The sequence below is a fragment of the Anolis carolinensis genome, unplaced genomic scaffold, assembly GCF_035594765.1.
Source record: "Anolis carolinensis isolate JA03-04 unplaced genomic scaffold, rAnoCar3.1.pri scaffold_21, whole genome shotgun sequence".
NCBI lineage: Eukaryota > Metazoa > Chordata > Lepidosauria > Squamata > Dactyloidae > Anolis > Anolis carolinensis.
Genome location: NW_026943831.1, coordinates 1,548,894 through 1,571,852, shown reverse-complemented (window position 1 = coordinate 1,571,852; position 22,959 = coordinate 1,548,894). Strand labels below are relative to the sequence as shown.

At 39.7% G+C, this 22,959-nt stretch overlaps 1 protein-coding gene across 4 annotated transcripts; it reads right to left on the bottom strand.

Moving 5' to 3' along the window:
• Positions 1 to 2,199: 2,199 nt before the first annotated feature.
• Positions 2,200 to 21,652, bottom strand: LOC103282179 (uncharacterized). 4 transcript variants are annotated; one of them, XR_010001472.1, is made up of 4 exons: positions 21,494 to 21,652; positions 19,126 to 19,208; positions 8,626 to 17,173; positions 2,356 to 2,635 (listed from the first exon to the last, which is right to left on the bottom strand). XR_010001472.1 is itself a non-coding variant. In XM_062966455.1 (3 exons), the coding sequence occupies exons 1-3, from the start codon at positions 8,841 to 8,843 to the stop codon at positions 2,400 to 2,402; spliced, it is 588 nt and encodes a 195-aa protein (XP_062822525.1). In that variant the 5' UTR covers positions 8,844 to 8,858; the 3' UTR covers positions 2,356 to 2,399. The 4 variants fall into 4 exon arrangements, 1 of the variants encoding a protein (XP_062822525.1); XR_010001473.1 differs by lacking the exons at positions 8,626 to 17,173; positions 19,126 to 19,208; positions 21,494 to 21,652 and adding exons at positions 4,270 to 4,403; positions 8,432 to 8,604 and having other exon boundaries at positions 2,200 to 2,635; XM_062966455.1 differs by lacking the exons at positions 19,126 to 19,208; positions 21,494 to 21,652 and adding an exon at positions 4,270 to 4,403 and having other exon boundaries at positions 8,626 to 8,858.
• Positions 21,653 to 22,959: the final 1,307 nt, after the last annotated feature.

Genomic DNA, 22,959 nt, shown 5'->3' with positions numbered 1-22,959 from the left:
TCTTATTATTTTATTCTTATTGGAAAACTAAGCAAGGGGGGTGTATATCTCCTAGGCTCCAATGGCATTGAGCTGTTGCAGAGTTTGTATGGGATGGAGGGAGCTGTAGTTTGGCAGGGCTCTTGGGCAGAGGGGGTGAAAGGCCTTGCAAACCTCTACCTCCCAAGATTATTATTAGTAGTATTAATATTAATTAAGAGTGCCCTGGATCAAAGAAAGATCAATGATATTCCAATTAAACCCTATGGCTTTTCCGTTTGTCGCCCTCCTGTGGACAGAGGAATATTGCACTTGCCTTGGGATTGTGATTATTGGCCCTCTGCTGCCATCAAATGGTCAGTTAGGGAAGTGCAGCCTCAGTGTTATATTTTCCCCAATATTGCCTTGCGATTGTCATCTGCAGTCTTTTGCTGCCATCACGTGGCCCAATCGGGAAGTGCAGCCTTGAGCAATAATATCAATATTATTGTGTCAGCACAGAGGCTTCTCCATTGCTCAAGGCTGCAATACTGGGAGTTATAGTTTTGCAAGGGCATCTCAATCATGCCACTGACTCACCCCACTGCGACGGGGCAATGTAGGGATGGTTTGGCACCCCTTCCCATTGCCGTGGCCCGGTGCTGTGGCCTCCGGGATCTGCAGTTTGCCGTGGTCCCATGGCTCTCTCATAGGGGGTGATGCACTATGGAACTTCTACAACACATTCCTATATTACTATATAGCACTATGCCATCATACTGTATTATTCTTAGTAATAAACATGTAATATATAATTATTATTATTATATTACTATTAGTATTATATTGTATTGCGTTATAATATAATTATCAATATTACATGTAAATACAATATAGGTTAAAGGTAAAGGTTTTCCCCTTACGTTAATTCCAGTCGTGTCCGATTCTGGGGGTTGGTGCTCATCTCCATTTCTTAGCTGAAGAGCCAGCATTGTCCGTAGACACCTCCAAGGTCATGTAGCCACTGGCATGACTGCATGGAGCACTGTTACCGTCCCGCCGGAGCAGTATCTATTGATCTACTCACATTGGCATGTTTTCAAGAGTAGTTTTACAAGCAAAGCGAAAGTTCCTGACCCAAAACCATGCCTGTTTTCATTGAGGGCCACTGAGAATACCAGTTCAGCATGGCAGCAGCACTCTCTGGTTCGGGCCCTTGTAAAACTAGACCTCCCAGGGTCCTATAGCATGTCGTTTGGCAGAGGAGGCGACAGGCCTAGAGAACTACATCTCCCAGTGTGTTGTCGAAGGCTTCCATGGCCGGAATCATTTGTTGTTGTGCGTTTTCCAAGCTGTATGGCCATGTTCCAGAAGCATTCTCTCCTGACGTTTCACCCATATCTATTGTCAGAGTGAAAGGTCTCGCCATGCCGTAGATATCACAATATCAATATTCAATGTTTCGATCGCGAAAGGAAGCGGACCAACTGAGTGTGAGCAGAGTTGTGTGACAATTGTGAAGCCAAGAGAGCTATATATATATATATATGTGTCTGTGTGTGTGTGTCTACCGTGTTCAGATGGTGTTGGCGATGAAGTTGAAGGATCCACCGCAGCGTCGCAAATGCGTCTATTATTATTATTTACTTCCTATCATAATAACCACTACTTTTGAATCATGCGTTCTTCCCGGAAGACATTCCTAATGATACGCCCTGAAACGTTCTCTCTGGACCTGTGTGCACACATACGAAAGAGCTGAAACCAGAGTGCCAATTTATATGTATGTATATATGTATACATATATTTCCGTAACTTTATATGTGATGTGAAACCCTGGGCCAACCAATACATTTCAGAGAGTCGGGGTTTTGGATAGAAAACTGGAACGTTGTTATTTCTGACCAAGCTGACTTTCCTTCCCTCCGTCTCCAGCTCTTCTTTTTGGGACCATTTTTGGCCGGAAGAAACGAGGGAAAATTCACTTGTGGCCTCTTTGGAACTTGGAAAAAGTTTCTGTCTTTTGGGTCACACACCCTTAGTTGTGGATGCTGGGCGTTGTGGTCCGAAAAGCGTTCTCTTTGTGCAACTAATTCGGACTAATCCAGTGACATAAATGAGCCTTTTTTTCCCCCGGCGCCGTTTGCCTACAACCGTCAAAAGCAGATCGGAACCCAAGGAAGGGGTCGGGGTTCTGGGTTGGGCCTTTTGTTGGGTTGCGCGCACACGGAAACAAAATAATCACTGTAAAGCACTTTTATTATTATTAATAATAATTCAATTTAAAAAGAGCATTTACAACTGAGCCTTGCTCGCTCGCCCGGCTCTTGTTTTGTATTTTTGTTTATTACAAAACGGTATTTGTTCGTTTAAAGAGAAAAAAAAAACAGGAAACGGTTTGATTTTTCAGAGCAAGGCAACCCTTCTTATTCTTTTTTTATTTAAAAAGGCCCTGGCGGCAGGAATATAGTGTAAAAATCATTGGAAACACTGAAAGGCATCAATACATATTGGAATAATATACACTTTGTACAAACGAAAATTACACACCGTTCATTATTTCTTTTGTTTTGTTTTGTTCGGAGGTTCTGGTTCAGAAACTGAGGTCCGAATAATTCATGGCTCCCGGAAGCGGAACATTGAGGCCGCCGTAGTCCAGCATGTACATGGGCCACTGCTGCCCAAGGAGGCAAGAAAAAAGGGATTTAATAGAATAATAATAACAATAATATTTATTTATTCCCAATATTTATATCCCACCCTTCTCATCCGAAGGGACTCAGGGAGGCTTACAACACCGGCACAATTAGGTGCCTGTACAAAAACAATCCACAATACATAAAATCAGTTAAAAACAATTAAATACAATATAAAATTGCAGTATATACATTTTAAAAAATATATATGCTCAGATCCGTTCATCCGAAATGGTAGAAGAAAGGCAGTCGGAAAAAGCCAACAATAATAATATAATGTGGAAAAAAGGCAGGCGGAAAAGGCCATTAATAATAAAAATGTTGTTAATATAATAATATGGTGCAAGAAAGGCAAGTGGAAAAGGCCATTAATAATAATAATGATAATAATAGTACAATATGGTGGAATAATAATAATCATCATCACCCAGTAATAATATGGTGGAAAAAAGGCAGAAAAAGCCATTAGTAATAGCAATAATATAATATGGTCAAAGACAAGCTGGCGGAAATGGCGATTAATAATAATTATAATATGGTGGAAGACAGGCGGAAAAGGCCATTAATAATAATAATAATAATAATAATAATGTGGAAGAAAGGGAGGTGGGAAAATATAATAGAATATAATATGCTAGAAGAAAGGTAGGCAGAAAAAGCCTTTCAAATATTATGCAAAATCATGTGTCTAATAATAATATGAAATAATAAATAATATAATAATGATGCAAAATAATAATAAAATAACAACATAATACAAAATACTGTGTATTATAATATGAAATAACAGAATAATATAATAATGATGCAATATAATACTATAATATAATATGAAATAAGAACAAAATAATATAATAATGATCAAAAACAATAATAATAATATAAATTAATATAAGATCAAAATAATATAAGGATGCAAAATAATAGTAATATAATAATAATATAAAATAACAACAATAATGCAAAATACTGTGTATTATAATAACATGAAATAACAGAATAATATAATAATGATGCAAAATAATAATAAAATAATAAAATGAAATAAATATAATATCAAATAAGAACAAAATAATATAACATAATAATAATGAAAAATTATAATATAAAAACCAAATAATATCAGGATGCAAAATAATAAAAATAAAAACAATATAATATAAAATAACAACATAATAATGCAAAATCATATGTATAATAATATGAAATAATAACAACATAATAATGCAAAATACTGTGTATTATAATAATATGAAATAACAATAATATAATAACGATGCAAAATAATAATATAATAAAATATGAAATAAATATAATATGAAATAAGAACAAAATATAATATAATAATAATGTAAAATGATAATAATATAAAAACCAAATAATATAAGGATGCAAAATAATAAAAATAATATAATATAAAATAACAACATAATAATGCAAAATCATGTCTATAATAATAATATGAAATAATAAAGAAATAATATATTATAAACGTGGTGTAACATAATATGTATGATAATAATATAATATGAAATAATAACACAATAATTTATAATATAATCTAAAGGCCTTTTCCTGCCGTTCTCCTCAGCGGCGCTTCGCTCGCCTCACTCACCCCGGCCGCCATCTTGGCTGTTCCCTTCCCCGGCTCTCACGCGCCAGGCCACGCCCCTTGCCCCGCCCCCAAGTCCCGGCAGGTCCATCACACAACCCGTCCCTTCCGTCGCCAACCCTGACACATCCATGGACCTAATATTCAAACAACATAATCATACGTAACGATTATTAATAAGCTCGAATACTATATATCTCTGATATTATATAATTATTTATTTTGTATTATTGCGGCGGCGATGGGAAACTCCCCCGCACTACATATCTGCCAGGACGCGCTTCGACCAATGAGGGAGCGAAGGAAGGGGAAAGGGGCGGGACCTCCCAAGCAACAACCAATGGGAGAAGAGAGCGGAGGCGGGAAAGGGAGGGATAGGAGGAACATAGAGGTACGAAAAGTAAATAGCGCCCCCGCATTGCGGAAATGGAACATAGAGGTATGAAAAGCTAAGAGCGCCCCCGCAATGCGGAAATGGAACATAGAGGTATGAAAAGGAAAGAGCGCCCCCGCAATGCGGAAATGGAACATAGAGGTATGAAAAGCTAAGAGCGCCACCGCAATGCGGAATGTGAACATAGAGGTATGAAAAGTAAAGAGATCCCCGCAATGCGGAAATGAAACATAGAGGTATTGAAAGTAAAGAGCGCCCCCGCAATGCGGAAATGGAACATAGAAGTATGAAAAGTAAAGAGCGCTCCTGCAATGCAGAAAGTAAACATAGAGGTATGAAAAGTGAAGAGCGCCCCCGCAATGCGGAAATGGAACATAGAGGTATGAAAAGTAAAGAGCGCCCCCGCAATGCAGAAATAGAACATAGAGGTATGAAAAGTAAAGAGCGCCCCCGCAATGCAGAAATATAACATAGAGGTATGAAAAGTAAACAGCGCCCCCCGCAATGCGGAAATGGAACATAGAGGTATGAAAAGTGAAGAGCGCCCCCGCAATGCAGAAATAGAACATAGAGATATGAAAAGTAAAGAGCGCCCCCGCAATTCAGAAATAGAACATAGAGGTATGAAAAGTAAAGAGCGCCCCCGCAATGCGGAAATGGAACATAGAGGTATGAAAAGTGAAGAGCGCTCCTGCAATACGGAAAGTGAACATAGAAGTATGAAAAGCAAAGAGACCCTCGCAATGCGGAAATGGAACATAGACGTATGAAAAGTAAAGAGCGCCCCCGCAATGCGGAAATGGAACATAGAGGTATGAAAAGTGAAGAGCGCTCCTGCAATACGGAAAGTGAACATAGAAGTATGAAAAGCAAAGAGACCCTCGCAATGCGGAAATGGAACATAGAGGTATGAAAAGTAAAGAGCGCCCCCGCAATGCAGAAATAGAACATAGAGGTATGAAAAGTAAAGAGCGCCCCCGCAATGCAGAAATAGAACATAGACGTATGAAAAGTAAAGAGCGCCCCCGCAATGCAGAAATAGAACATAGAGGTATGAAAAGTAAAGAGCGTCCCCGCAATGCAGAAATATAACATAGAGGTATGAAAAGTAAAGAGCGCCCCCGCAATGCGGAAATGGAACATAGAGGTATGAAAAGTAAAGAGCGCCCCCCGCAATGCGGAAATGGAACATAGAGGTATGGAAAGTAAAGAGCGCCCCCCGCAATGCGGAAATGGAACATAGAGGTATGAAAAGTGAAGAGCGCTCCTGCAATACGGAAAGTGAACATAGAAGTATGAAAAGCAAAGAGACCCTCGCAATGCGGAAATGGAACATAGACGTATGAAAAGTAAAGAGCGCCCCCGCAATGCGGAAATGGAACATAGAGGTATGAAAAGTGAAGAGCGCTCCTGCAATACGGAAAGTGAACATAGAAGTATGAAAAGCAAAGAGACCCTCGCAATGCGGAAATGGAACATAGACGTATGAAAAGTAAAGAGCGCCCCCGCAATGCAGAAATAGAACATAGAGGTATGAAAAGTAAAGAGCGCCCCCGCAATGCAGAAATAGAACATAGACGTATGAAAAGTAAAGAGCGCCCCCGCAATGCAGAAATAGAACATAGAGGTATGAAAAGTAAAGAGCGCCCCCGCAATGCAGAAATATAACATAGAGGTATGAAAAGTAAAGAGCGCCCCTGCAATGCGGAAATGGAACATAGAGGTATGAAAAGTAAAGAGCGCCCCCGCAATGCAGAAATAGAACATAGAGGTATGAAAAGTAAAGAGCGCCCCCCGCAATGCGGAAATGGAACATAGAGGTATGGAAAGTAAAGAGCGCTCCTGCAATACGGAAAGTGAACATAGAAGTATGAAAAGCAAAGAGACCCCCGCAATGCGGAAATGGAACATAGAAGTATGAAAAGTAAAGAGCGCTCCTGCAATGCAGAAAGTAAACATAGAGGTATGAAAAGTGAAGAGCGCCCCCGCAACGCGGAAATGGAACATAGAGGTATGAAAAGTAAAGAGCGCTCCTGCAATGCAGAAAAGCAACATAGAGGTATGAAAAGTAAAGAGCGCCCCTGTAATGCAGAAAAGGAACATAGCGGAGCATTGGATGTACCAGCCTGGTCGCAGAATACAGTACACTCACTTATCCAACATTTGCTTATCCAACATTCTGGATTATCCAACGCACTCGACCTTTTAGTAGTCAATGCTTCTGTAGTCAATGTTTTCAATGTTTTGGTGCTAAATTCGCAAATACAGTCATTACTACATAGTATTACTGCATATTGAAGTAATTTTTCTGTCAAATTTGTTGTATAACGTGATGATTTGGTGATTAATTTGTAAAATCATGATGTAATTTGATGTTTAATAGGCTTTTCCTCAATCCCTCCTTATTATCCAACATATTCGCTTATCCAACATTCTGCCAGCCATTTATGTTTGATAAGTGAGACTCTACCGTAATAATATTGGACCCCCGAGGCGGTCTTCCATGGTTGTGGGCGAAACATGAGGAGAGAATGCTTCACGCTTGCCTCCAACATGCACGAGTTCTTTCTTCCTCCCACCCTGGACATCATCCCAGATAGATAATAAACCCCTCTTGCCTGGTTTCCAACAGACCTCACGGCCTCTGAGGATGCCTGTCAGTAATGTGGGCGAAACGTCAGGAGAGAGTGCTTTTTGGATGGCCTTTTTGGATGGGGTTGGACTCGATGGGCTTCGGGGCCCCTTCAAACTCTAAAATTCTCTGACAGGCTGGATGTTCACCTGTCGGGAGGGCTTTGATGGTGTCCTTTCAGCTTGGCAGACTGGGGTTGGACTAGATGGCCTCCAGGATCCCTTCCAAATGTAAGATTCTATGCCTCTAAAGCTTTACTTCTCCATAGAACTAATTATAACAGTGAGGATGAATGGCCATCTCTCAGGAGGGATCAGATGGTGCCTTCCTACCTATAACATGATGTCTTGGTGCTTAATTTGTAAAATCATAACCTATTTTGATGTTTAATAGGCTTTTCCTTAATCCCTCCTTATTATCCAACATATTCGCTTATCCAACATTCTGCCGGCCCGTTTATGTTGGATAAGTGAGACTCTACTGTACATACAATATATATTATTAGTACAGCACAATACAAGCATTATATATTATTATATTGTACTATGACTGTATTGCAATATTATTAGTAACATTACATGTAATATAAATATATTATAATAGTATATTATTATATTGTAATACATCAGAATATTATCAATATTATATGTATATTATATTAGTACAGCACAATATAAGCATTATATATTATATTGTACTATATGACTATATTGCAATATTAGTAACATTACGTGCAATATATACAATTATAAGTGTATTATTACATTGTAACATCAGATTATTATATTATATGTATATACAATATATTATATCAGTACAGCACAATATAAGCATTTAAAATTATATTGTACTATAGGACTATATTGCAATGTTATTAGTAACATTACATGTAATATATACAATTATAATAGTGTATTACTATAAAATTGTATTACATCAGATTATCAATATTATGTATGTACATTATATTAGTACAGCACAATATAAGCAGATTATATTGTACTATACGACATTGCACTATTAATGTAATTTAATGTAATTATTAAATTGTATTGCATCGGATTATCATATGTGTATATAGTATATTAGTATAGTATGTTTGGGACTCCAACTCCCACAATGCCTAGCAGCCTGCCTACGGGTTGGGGAAGAGTCCAAAACACCAGGAGCGAAGGCCGAAGTGGGTTTTCCTGCCTGGGATTCCTTCCGCGCCTTGGCCTGCGAACGTTGTTTGGAAGGCCACGCTCCCGGCTCCCTTCCTCCTCCTGGGTCTTGGCGACGAGGCCTCGACGGAGCCGGGTCGCCGTGGAATCGGCCTCCCCGAACGACTTACCGGGCCGGGAAACCATCTTGCCGCCCTGTGACGGAAGCCGCGCAGACGCAGAAGTGAAGGGAATGCCTGCAGTGGGCGGGGGCCAAGTTCCCCCAAATATGGAACAGGCCGCGCAGCCGCAGAAGGGAAAGGGGTGCCTGTAGTGGGCGGGGCCAAGTTTCTACTAGGGAGCAGGCCGCGCATGCGCAGGAGTGTCTGCAGTGCCTTCCCTGCTCCATGCTTGTTAGTCCCTGTGTAAACTTTCCCACAGGAATGGCCCTGCAGATTAATCCTGCCAGAGAAGTCAACCCATGAAGCAACCTGGACACAGAATATTTTATTTATTTATGACAGTATTTCTTCCCAGACCTTTTCACTCAATAAGAGGAGACTCAGGGTGGCTTACAAATAGATAACACTTATAAACAATTACAATCACATTTCAACTCAATTTAAAATTCAAGTTACATTAAAACATTCCTAAAATTATTAACCTCATTTCTATCCCGCTCATTTATGGAGATGAGCGGCATACAAGATACATCCAGACAAAAATTCAATGCAAATAAAGCAAACATTACATAAAATCAATAGAAACAATCAACATATAAATACACTTTAGTGCCATGTAGGCAGAGTTAAATACTCTTTGGCAATGGCCAGATGTACTTGGGGTGCAAGAAAATTGTGGTGTTTATTAATAATAATACTTTATTTTTATACCCCGCTCCCATGTCACATGTAATAGTCATACATTAAAAACGATATAAATAATAAAACCATATAACAGAATATCAGAACAATGAGTTTGAGCACAGTGCAAAACTTATAGTGTTTCTCTTGACTTTATTTGTAGAAAACAAGGTTTATAAAAGGCAGCAGCACAAACTGTATTGTAATCAAGATGTTTAAGGCTGTCAAAAATTAAACGTTTGAATAATAACCAGAAAACACCTTTTTTTGGGAAGAGTTTTATTCATTGTTGGAAAGGGGTCGAGCTCAGCAGCCAGAACGGCAAGGCGTCCTGCTCTCTGGGATCTCCTTCCGTCCGTCCGTCCATCTGTCCGTCCTTGGCTCTTGTCCAGGAGGAGCCCCTCCCTCCCTCGGCGATTCCGGAGACATAGAACAAGGGAGAAAACAAGGGTCAGAAGGGCTGAACCAAGGGAGCATCTCGCTTTTGGGGGCTCTTGGGAACTGTGGCTTTTTCTACTAGGATCCCCTTCCACCAGGCATTTATTTATGGGGAGCGGGGGTCCCTGCACAGAGAAAAGGGGGTCCTAAGGGGGTCCCACGTTTGCATCCAGAACCAGGCTCCCTGTTGCATGAGGAACGCAGCTGCCGGGGAGGGAGGGCTGTCCGTTGGCCCTGGGCGGATGGCGGAGGGGCTTTCTAGGCCGTCGGATTGGGGGAGAGCGGGGACCAAACACTGGGGTCCCGAGGGGGGGGCGCTCCCAGCGCAGGGCAGGGACAGGGTTAGGGTTCTTCCCACCCGAGGCCCGGAGGCCCCCTCCCAGCTTGGTTCTTGCCAACAGGCAAAATAAGCCCTATTTAAAATTCCTGCTCTAGTTAGAAATGGGTTAGTAGGGTTAGCAGGTTAAGGTTAGTTCAGGTATTAATCTGAGCTGCTACGAGATGTTTAAAATGCCCGTGACGTGAGCTGGGAGCAGCCGCTCGGGTCCCCAGAGTTGTTTCCTTGGATGCAAGGGTTTTTATTTATATATTTATATTTTTATATCCCGCTGTCCCGCCAGCCGCGACCCCCTGCCCGTCTATGGAGATCCGCCCACCCCCCACGATCTGCCCAGGGCAAAGGGAGGACCCGCCCATCCCTGAGTGGGGCCTCAATGCCACACTCAAGCGGAGCTGTGAATGTGTTCCTCAAAGGAAGGCCTAGCGCACAGGGAGCCTGCTTTCTGATGCAAAGGTAGGAGTGAAATGCCTGGTCTGACACATTAATGACAGGGGATCTCAGTTGGGGGGCCCTCTCCCTAGCAACAACATAATACTAATAATACAATCAGTGGGGGGGCCCTCCCCCTAGCAACAACATGGTCCTATGTAATAACATTGTGCTAGAATAATAATATACTCTATTAATGTCATATGGAGACTAATATCAATAACTAATATTAACATCTAATAACATTGTGCTAGGATAATAATGTACTCTATTAATGTCATATTGAGACTAATATGAATAACTAATATTAACATTGTGCTAGGATAATATATACTCAATGTCATATCTATACTAGTATCAATAACTAATAAAAACATCTAATAACCAAGATGCTCCTCCCCCAATAACATGCTATTCTAATTTATATTGTATATACAGTAGTCTCATCCAACACTCTCTTATCCAACATTCTGGATTATTCAACGCATTTTTGTAGTCCATGTTTTCAATGCGTCGTGATATTTTGGTGCTAAATCCGTAAATACAGTAATTACTACATAGCATTACTGCATATTGAACTACTTTTTCTGTCAAATGATGTTTTGGTGCTCAATTTGTAAAATCATCAATTAATTTGATGTTTAATAGGCTTTTCCATAATGCCTCCTTATTATCCAACAGCGCAGGCTGGAAAGCAAGCCAGCTGCAATTAACTGCAATGAATCACTCTGACCAGGAGGTCACGGTTCGAGGCCCGCTCGGAGCCTGTTTGTCTTTGTTCTATGTTAAAAGGCATTGAATGTTTGCCTATATGTGTCATGTGATCCGCCCTGAGTCCCCTTCGGGGTGAGAAGGAAGGGCGGAATATAAATGCTATAAATGAATAATGAATATCAACAAATCACTCTGACCAGGAGGTCATGAGTTCGAGGCCAGCCCGGTAAAATGCTGTAAATAAATAAATAAATATTCGCTGGCCCATTTATGTTGGATGACTCTACTGTGTGTATATAAATATATGTGTGTGTGTGTGTGTGTGTATATATATATATATATATACACATACATATATACATACATACATATATATGTATATATATATAAATTTTAATATATAATTATAACATATTGCATATACATATAATGTTCATATTATATTGTAAAACGATATACTAATAATTAAATATAATATTAATTATGTATTACATTTTGCATGTAATACTAATAATATTACCATATATTCATATAGTACAATATAGTAATTTACTGCCAGTATTGTACTATGGTAATAATATAATATTGTATGTAAATTTAATTTGTAGGCCGTTCACCTTGGGGTTGAGAAGGGCAGCATATACATCTAGCAAATAAATAAATAATGCAATACTAACAATGATACAATATAATAATATGAATTACATATTATATATTAAATGTAATAGTGCTAATAATGTTTCTGTATAGTGGTATAATGCAATGTAGTAATATATAATGCTAATATTGTGCGATGCTAATGATACAGTGTATGTAATACACCTATCTGTATTTTATGATGTGTTTTATGAATACTGATGTAAGTTAATGATGATTTATATTGCACTGTATGGTTTTTATATATGCGTTTTATTGTTAAGCTGCCCTGAGTCCCCTTTAAGGGGAGAGAGGGCGGGATATAAATATTGTAATAAATAAATAAATATGTAAATATAACTTGTAAGCTGCTCTGAGTCCCCTTTAAGGGGAAAGACAGCGGGATATAAATATTGTAATAAATAAATAAATATGTAAATATAACTCGTAAGCCGCTCTGAGTCCCCTTTTAAGGGGAGAGAGGGCGGGATATAAATGTAATAAGTTAATAAATACAAAAATCTCCTTTTACCAGGCTTCAAATTCATCATATGGGGTCCCCCCATGCCTGGCTATGCAGAATAGGCTGTAGCCCCATAGGCCTGCATTTAGGTTAAGATTCTCCCAGGCATCCTATTAAAAATAGAGGGTCCCTCACCTTGCGTTAACCAAAGGGGTTCCCACCTGCTAGGTTTGGCTTTAAACGCAGCGGGTCCCTCAGCTGCCTGGTTTTAAAATTGCAAACCTCCTTTAAAGAGGGTTTGCCTTACAAATGGAGATTTCCACGTGGAAAGGTTGGCATTAAAAGGGGGTCCACGTATACCTTGAATGGATTTGAACTGAACACACCTATCTGTATTTTATAATGTGTTTTATGAATACTGATTTAAGTTAATGATGATTTATATTGCACTGTATGGTTTTTTATATATGCGTCTTATTGTTAAGCCGCGCTGAGTCCCCTGTTGGGTGAGAAGGGCGGGATATAAATATTGTAATAAATAAATATGTAAATATAACTTGTAAGCCACTCTGAGTCCCCTTTTAAGGAGAGAGAGGGAGGGATATAAATATTGTAATAAATAAATATGTAAATATCACTTGTAAGCCGCTGAGTCCCCTCCCTTTTAAGGGGAGAGAGGGCGGGATATAAATATTGTAATAAATAAATATGTAAATATCACTTGTAAGCCGCTCTGAGTCCCCTTTTAAGGGGAGAGAGGGCGGGATATAAATATTGTAATAAATATGTAAATATAACTTGTAAGCCACTCTGAGTCCCCTTTTAAGGGGAGAGGTCGGGATATAAATATTGTAATAAATAAATATGTAAATATAACGTAAGCTGCTCTGAGTCCCCTTTTAAGGGGAGAGAGGGCGGGATATAAATATTGTAATAAATAAATACAAAAATCTCCTTTTCCCAGGCCTCAAGTTAATAATCTGGGGTCCCCCCATGCCTGGCTATGCAGAATAGGCTGTAGCCCATAGGCCTGCATTTAGGTTAAGATTCTGCCAGGCATCTTATTAAATATGGAGGGTCCCTCGCCTTACGTTAACCAAAGCGGTTCCCACCTGCTAGGTTTGGCTTTAAACGCAGCGGGTCCCTCAGAAGCCTGGTTTTAAATTAATTGCAAACCTCCTTTAACGAGGGTTTGCCTTACAAATAGTTTTCCACGTGGAAAGGTTGGCATTAAAAGGGGGTCCACGTATACCTTGAATGGATTTGAACTGAACACACCTATCTGTATTTTATAATGTGTTTTATGAATACTGATGTAAGTTAATGATGATTTATATTGCACTGTATGGTTTTTATATATGCGTTTTATTTTTAAGCTGCCCTGAGTCCCCTTTAAGGGGAGAGGGCGGGATATAAATATTGTAAATAAATAAATATGTAAATATAACTTGTAAGCTGCCCTGAGTCCCCTTTAAGGGGAGAGAGGGCGGGATATAAATATTGTAATAAATAAATAAATATGTAAATATAACTTGTAAGCTGCCCTGAGTCCCCTTTAAGGGGAGAGAGGGCGGGATATAAATGTAATAAATTAATAAATACAAAAATCTCCTTTTACCAGGCTTAAAATTAATCATATGGGGTCCCCCCATGCCTGGCTATGCAGAATAGGCCTGCATTTAGGTTAAGATTCTCCCAGGCATCCTATTAAAAATAGAGGGTCCCTCACCTTGCGTTAACCAAAGGGGTTCCCACCTGCTAGGTTTGGCTTTAAACGCAGCGGGTCCCTCAGAAGCCTGGTTTTAAATTAATTGCAAACCTCCTTTAACGAGGGTTTCGTTTTCCACGTGGAAAGGTTGGCATTAAAAGGGGGTCCACGTATACCTTGAATAGATTTAAACTGAACACACCTATCTGTATTTTATAATGTGTTTTATGAATACTGATGTAAGTTAGTGATGATTTATATTGCACTGTATGGTTTTTTATATATGCGTCTTATTGTTGAGCCGCCCTGAGTCCCCTGTTGGGTGAGAAGGGCGGGATATAAATATTGTAATAAATAAATATGTAAATATCACTTGTAAGCCGCTCTGAGTCCCCTTTTAAGGGGAGAGGGTGGGATATAAATATTGTAATAAATAAATATGTAAATATCACTTGTAAGCCGCTCTGAGTCCCCTTTTAAGGAGAGGGCGGGATATAAATATTGTAATAAATAAATATGTAAATATCACTTGTAAGCCGCTCTGAGTCCCCTTTTAAGGGGAGAGGGCGGGATATAAATATTGTAATAAATAAATATGTAAATATCACTTGTAAGCCGCTCTGAGTCCCCTTTTAAGGGGAGAGAGGGCGGGATATAAATATTGTAATAAATAAATAAATAAATACAAAAATCTCCTTTTCCTAGGCTTCAAGTTAATAATCTGGGGTCCCCCCATGCCTGGCTATGCAGAATAGGCTGTAGCCCATAGGCCTGCATTTAGGTTAAGATTCTGCCAGGCATCTTATTAAATATGGAGGGTCCCTCGCCTTACGTTAACCAAAGGGGTTCCCACCTGCTAGGTTTGGCTTTAAACGCAGCGGGTCCCTCAGAAGCCTGGTTTTAAACTAATTGCAAACCTCCTTTAATGAGGGTTTGCCTTACAAATGGAGTTTTCCACATGCCGGGAATAAATACCACGTGCCAGGCCCTTTAAAAGGGGGTCCAACCTTGAATGGATTCTCTTTGCAAGCACTTGGCCGGAAGCCCCAAACTGCTTCAAGGCATTTACAATGGCCAATCGCCGGAGTGGGAGTCCTCGATCTATTGGGGAAGAGTCCCCGTGGGCCTCAGCTGTACATGTGTATGTGTGTCGTGTGTATCATGTGTGTGTCGTGTGTATCATGTGTGTGTGTGTGTGTGTGCAAGGCAGCCGTGGAGGCTGGAAGGAGTGTCTCACCTGGCTTAAGGGCTCCGCTGTAGAATCTCCTTCCCGGAATCTTCTTTTTACCTGTGTTGCAGATCCTTCCCAGACAGGAAGGATCCCTCTCGGCCGATGGGAGACGGTGTCCGGCAGGAGCCCTCCGGGAGTCCAGGCACATGGAACGGGAGAGAAAACAGTGCGTCTATACCTGACTTTTCGTGAAAACAGCCTAAGATATCTCCCCATGGCTGGCCTTACGGGTTAAAAGAAGCAAGGAAATCCCCACATCTGGCCTTAAAGGTTAAAATAACCAGGGATCTCCCCACGTAAGGGACTTAAAGGTTAAAATAACCAGGGATCTCCCCACGTAAGGGATTTAACGGTTAAAATAACCAGGGATTTCCCCACGTAAGGGACTTAACAGTTAAAATAACCAGGGATATCTCCACGTAAGGGATTTAACAGTTAAAATAACCAGGGATATCCCCACGTAAGGGATTTAACGGTTAAAAAAAACAGGGATCTCCATATTGCCTGGTGTTACGTGAAATAGGAGATCTCTATAGGGCAGGCCGCCTTGGTTTAACAGATCTCTATAGGGCAGGCCGCGTTAGTTTCTGGACAGGAGATCTCTATACACCTAACTTTAAGAATAGAGGATCCCCTTTAACCAGGCTTTAATTAGGAATAGTGGTCCCCTGGGTGTGTGGCCTTACATAAATAAAATGGGGTCCTACATAATAACAACAACAATAACAATAATAATAATTTTATCTGCTTCCTGGTATTTCTTTTTCCAGGTGCCTGTAATCAATAATAATAATAATAATTTTATCTGCTTCCTGGTATTTCTTTTTCCAGGTGCCTCGAATCAATAATAATAATAATAATAATAATTTTATCTGCTTCCTGGTATTTTTTTTTCCAGGTGCCTCGAATCAATAATAATAATAATAATAATTTTATCTGCTTCCTGGTATTTCTTTTTCCAGGTGCCTCGAATCAATAATAATAATAATAATTTTATTTTTGTACCCTGCCACCGTCTCCCCAGAGGGACTCGGGGCGGCTCACTGATATAAAACCAGCCTACCATGCTATCAAATACAAACAATTAAATTTAAAAGGAATTAACAAAAATCAATCATGATGCCTATGTTTGCAGTAAAAAAAAAGGTTTGCCACGTGCTAGGCGTTGGCATGAGGCACACGGCTCTGGTCTCCCCTTGAGTGTGGCCTCGAAGCTCCGCCCGGGGAGGGAGGGGGCGTCCGTTGGCCCTGGACGGATGATATACAAGCGGCAGGGTCCATGGGTTGGGGGAGAGCGAGGGGCCCAGCCCTGGCACCGTGGGGAACACTGAGGACCAAGAGGCTGCTCTCAGGACACCTTAGGGGCCTTTTGCAATGTCCTTCCATGGGGGCCCTTTTATGGGGGGCCAGGAGGCCCCCTCCCTTCCCAGCTTGGTTCTTGCCATCAGGCAGAACAGTCCTATTTAAAAGGCCAGGGTACCCTGTTTAGAATGGTGTTAGTAGGATGTTAGTAAGTGAGTTAAGGTATTAATATTTTTATTTCTAAGTTGCAAGGACATCTTAAAATGCCCGTAACGTGTGCTGCCCCCCGCGATGCCAGGGCGGGGCCCCCCGCTGACCCCCAAGCTGTGACCCCTACGGCCCGTATAGGAAGACCCATCATCTGCCTAGAACAAAGGGAGGACCCGTCCGTTCCCGAGTGGGACTTCTTCGATGCCACACGCGAGGGGAACCGTGTGCAAAGGTAACCCTTTCTTTAATGCAAAGATAGACATTAAATGCCTACCCTTACACCAATTACCCTGAAAACGACCTTTTTTGGGAGGCAGGCAGTGTCCTTGCGAGGGTGTCTTCAAGCATCTTCCGTCCTGTCTCTCGACCTTTTGTTTCTTTCTTCACGTTGACTTGAAATCAGCGCTGGGAGAAGAATGAGTGGGAAGAAAGCATTCAGAAAAAAAAAACAGGCATTGTCTTCTATCTATTTTGCAAGGCCAGGAAGGCAGTTCCCATCTTGTCTCCTGTACCTGTAACATGCTATGCTAATAATATAATATGTATTAGGTATATATAGTATATCGTATATAATATACAATATAATAGACAATGATATACAATAATATATTTAATATACATACAATATAATACAATATAATATTAATTATGTTATGTATTACCTGTAATATTTCTAATAACATTACAGTATGATGGTATAGTACAATATGGTTATATATAATGCTATTATTGTGAATCATAGAATCATAGAATAGTAGAGTTGGAAGAGACCACATGGGCCATCTAGTCCAACCCCCTGCTAAGAAGCAGGAAATCGCATTCAAAGCACCCCCGACAGATGGCCATCCAGCCTCTGCTTAAAAGCCTCCAAGGAAGGAGCCTCCACCACGGCCCCGGGGAGAGAGTTCCACTGTCGAACAGCTCTCACAGTGAGGAAGTTCTTCCTGATGCTAATACTTTCTATGTACATATAACATTATATATAATATATAATCAATATCATTATATTGTGTTATTATATTTCATTACATTACAATATTATTATCAATATTATATGTATATACATTAAATCATATTATTATAAATTACATTGTCCATTATATACAAAATAATATTCAGCATAGCATGTTATGGGTCTTAAGGCTGGAAATAAATCAGATTGGTAAAAAAAGGCAATTATTATTCTACTCCTTTCCTCTAGAAAGCTGTCTGAATTTTCAAAAATGTTGCCATGTGTTGTCAAAGGCTTTCATGGGTTGTTGTGAGTTTCTGAGCTGCCACCTCAGAAAGCAGGGCCAGCTAACACCTCCAAACACAGGATTCCCCCAGGCAGGAAGCAGCCATGCCTTGAAACTGCAGGCCATTCAATGATAATCAAGGTGGCCAATAACAGCATTCACATTTGCCTGCAACAGACAAGGGTTCTTTCTCCCACCCTGGACATTTCGCAGACATAAAAGCCTCACCACTCCCTTAGTTTCCAGCCATAGATGTGGGCAAAACGTCAGGAGAGAATGCTTCTGGAACAGCCCGGAAAACTCACAACAACCCAAAAATTAAGCCTTTTTTTTCTTCTCTGGAAAAGACCTTTTAATTTTTTTTGTTTGATATATTATATATTAATATAGTACAATGTAAGAAATAATAATGGGTTTCCGGAAGCATTCTCTCCTGACGTTTCGCCCACATCACTGGCAGGCATCCTCAGAGGTTGTGAGGTCTGTTGGAAACGAGGCCAGTGGAATATATATAAAAGCCTCACCACTCCCTTATAGTTTCCAGCAATCTATGGTTTCCAGCCATAGATGTGGGCAAAACGTCAGGAGAGAATGCTTCTGGAACAGCCCGGAAAACTCACAACAACCCAAAAATTAAGCCTTTTTTTTCTTCTCTGGAAAAGACCTTTTAATTTTTTTTGTTTGATATATTATATATTAATATAGTACAATGTAAGAAATAATAATGGGTTTCCGGAAGCATTCTCTCCTGACGTTTCGCCCACATCACTGGCAGGCATCCTCAGAGGTTGTGAGGTCTGTTGGAAACGAGGCCAGTGGAATATATATAAAAGCCTCACCACTCCCTTATAGTTTCCAGCAATCTATGGTTTCCTGCCATAGATGTGGGCGAAACGTCAGGAGAGAATGCTTCTGGGGCATAGCCATACAGCCCGGAAAACTCACAACCCAAAATTTTAGCCTTTTTCTTCTTCTCTGGAAGACCTTGTAATTATTTATTTTTTTTGGTTTGATATAATAAAATATAATAAAATATTAATACATAAAATAGAAGTGAAAAGAAATGATCTGGATAAGAAATAAATCAGATTATAATAAATAAAAAAGAACAATATTCACCTGGTCCCTTCAGAAAAAGCTGTGGAAATTTTCAAAAATTTTGCCTTTATTTCTTCCGTCCGTTTCACAAGGCTTTGCCATTTCTGAGGGAATAATAAGAAGAGATTAAGGAAAAGCTTATTTAATTATTATTATTATTAAACTTATATACCGCTACTCCCGGTTTGGCTCGGAGCGGTTTACAAAAATAGATTAAAACAATACACTTGGCTTTAAAATAGCAATAAAAACAATAAAAGCAACAATAAAAACAGACATAGCCCCGAGTCTTTCACCCATTGAACGCTTGTCGGAAGAGCAAGGTTTTGCAGGCTTTCCGAAAGGCAAGTAAGTCTCGGGTGGTTCGAGTTTCCACTGGCAAGGCATTCCATAATTGAGGGGCTACAATCGAGAAGGCTCTCTGCCTAGTGGAAGACAAATGATAAGTCCGTATGTTAGGGACTTCAAGCAAATTTTGGTCTTCGGACCGAAGTAATCTCTGGGGTTGGTAGGGTGATAAGCGGGCCCTCAGGTACGCTGGCCCCAGACCATGTAAGGCCTTGAAAGTTAGTACTAGTATCTTGAAAGTAATCCGGTACTCAATCGGTAGCCAGTGCAGCTGTTGAAGAATTGGAGTGATACGCCACCTCGCCGGCACCCCGGCGAGAAGACGAGCCGCCGCTTTTTGCACCAGCTTCAGTTTCCGGATCACTGACAGAGGAAGGCCAATGTAGAGGGCGTTACAGTAGTCGAGCCTCGAGATGACCGTCGCCTGGATCACCGTCGCCAGGTAGTTCCTAGATAGGTAGGGAGCCAGTCGCCTAGCCTGACGTAGATGGAAAAACGCAGATCTGCTCACAGCAGAGACCTGGGCCTCCATTGTGAGCAGAGGGTCCAATAAGACCCCAAGACTTTTTACCGAAGATGACGGACGTAATTTAATTTAACATTAAATTAGGTTATGATTTTACAAATTAAGCACCAAAACATCATGTTATACAACAAATTTGACAGAAAAAGTAGTTCAATAGGCAGTAATACTATGTAGTAATTACTGTATTTGCGAATTCAGCACCAAAATATCACAATGCATTGAAAACATCGACTACAAAAATGTGTTGGATAATCCAGAACGTTGGATAAGCGAGTGTTGGATAAGTGGGACTCTACTGTAGTTCAATGTGCTATGTAGTAATTACTGTATTTGCGAATTTAGCACCAAAATATCACAATGCATTGAAAACATAGACTACAAAAATGCGTTGGATAATCCAGAATGTTGGATAAGCGAGTGTTGGATAAGTGGGACTCTACTGTAGTCCAATGTGCTATGTAGTAATTACTTTATTTGCGAATTTAGCACCAAAATATCATAATGCATTGAAAACATTGACTACAAATATGCATTGGATAATCCAGAACGTTGGATAAACGAGTGTTGGATAAGTGAGACTCTACTGTATTTGTAAATATTTTTTCCAAATATTTTCCTTATTTTTGGCAAATATTTCCACAAATATTTGTATGATTTTTTGAGTGAATATTTTATTTCAATGTTTTTGAATGTTTTCATGATTTTTTTTTCTGAATGTATTTGTGAATATTTTTATGAATATTTTTGTGAATATTTTTCCCCAAATACTTTGCTTATTTTTGGCAAATATTTCTGCAAATATTTTTTGATTTCAATATTAATATTTTAATGATTTTGTAAATATTTCAGTGAACATTTTTTCCCCTGAATATTTAACTGTACAGTAGAGTCTCACTTATCCAAGTTTCTGGATTATCCAACCCATTTTTGTTTTCAATATATCGTGATATTTTGGTGCTAAATTCGTAAATACAGTAATCACAACATAAGATTACTGCATATTGAACTACTTTTTCTGTCAAATTTGTTGTAAAACATGATGTTTTGGTGCTTAATTGGTAAAATCATAACCTAATTTGATATTTAATAGGCTTTTCCTTAATCCCTCCTTATCCAAGAAATGAGACTACTGTATTTTCTATTTCAAGGCTTTGTGACTTGAGGCGATTTGAGGTAAAAAATAATGAAGTATTAATAAATAGAATAGTTTTCTTTCTTTCTGTTTCACAAAGCCTTTATCCACCCTTATCTTGTGCTATTTGAGGCCATTTTTGATAAAATTAAGATAAGACTAATATATAAAATAGGCATTTTCCTCTTTGTATTTCAATTTTGAGGAGATTCCTGAGGTAAAGAATCCCCAAAATAACAAGGAAAGCAACATAAAATGAAGTGGGATTGGAAGAGAAGCCTTTCCTGAGGTAAAAGTGATTCCCAAAAGGAAAGGCGTCTCTTTAAACTCCAGATTAATTTCAAATGAACCAGGTGAGCCTGTAAAAAGGGGCCCTTATTCACCTGCTTCAGAAACGGAGCCTGTCTCTTCGGGCCTTCTAGCCGCGGCTGCCCTTTCTTTCTTTCTTCCTTCCTTCCTTCCTTCCTTTCTTCCGACCCAGGGCTTCAGAATGGCTCCCAAGCCAAGCTGCCTTCTCTCTCGGCGTCCCGAGATTGTCTGAGGCAAATTTTACAATTTACAGCCAAGAAGAAGCCCCGCCTCCAAAACGGCCGGGTTTTTTTTTAGCCTTGGTCCCACCCCTTTGCCAACTGTCGCCGCCCGATTGGACAATTCTCCAGCTCGCCAATTTGGGCGCGAAAACAGGGCGCTGCTTGACGCATGCGCACTCCGTTGTGATTTAAAATATATGTTAGCCTCCCAATCCGGCCGCCTTTTTTGGCCTTGGTCCCACCTCTTCGCCATGTGGCGCCGCCCGATTGGACGATTCTCCAGCTCGCCAATTTGGGCGCGAAAACAGGGCACTGCTTGACGCATGCGCACTCCGTTGTGATTTAAAATATATGTTAGCCTCCCAATCCGGCCGCCTTTTTGGCCTTGGTCTCACCCCTTCGCCATGTGTTGCCGCCCGATTGGACAATTCTCCCGCACGTCACAGGCTGAGACAGGTCAAATTGGGCGGGAAAGAAATAATAATTGGTTTTCCAGAAGCATTCTCTCCTGACGTTTCGCCCACATCTCTTATGCAACTTATCATTTAGCACTGGTATGTGACAGAATACGAATAATATAACATACTAGGGGTGCATTATAGATATTGTGGTATATGATTAATATAGTACAATCTAAGAAATAATAATTGGTTTTCCAGAAGCATTCTCTCCTGACGTTTCGCCCACATCTCTTATGCAACTTATGATTTAGCACGAGTATGTTACATAATACTAATAATATAATATACTAGTGGTGTATTATAGATATTGTGGTATATGATTAATATAGTACAATCTAAGAAATAATAATTGGTTTCCCAGAAGCATTCTCTCCTGACGTTTCGCCCACATCTCTTATGCAACTTATGATTTAGCACGAGTATGTTACATAATACTAATAATATAATATACTAGTGGTGTATTATAGATATTGTGGTATATGATTAATATAGTACAATCTAAGAAATAATAATTGGTTTCCCAGAAGCATTCTCTCCTGACGTTTCGCCCACATCTCTTATGCAACTTATGATTTAGCACGAGTATGTTACATAATACTAATAATATAATATACTAGTGGTGTATTATAGATATTGTGGTATATGATTAATATAGTACAATCTAAGAAATAATAATTGGTTTCCCAGAAGCATTCTCTCCTGACGTTTCGCCCACATCTCTTATGCAACTTATGATTTAGCACGAGTATGTTACATAATTCTAATAATATAACATACTAGGGGTGTATTATAGACATTGTGGTATATGATTAATATAGTACAATCTAAGAAATAATAATTGGTTTTCCAGAAGCATTC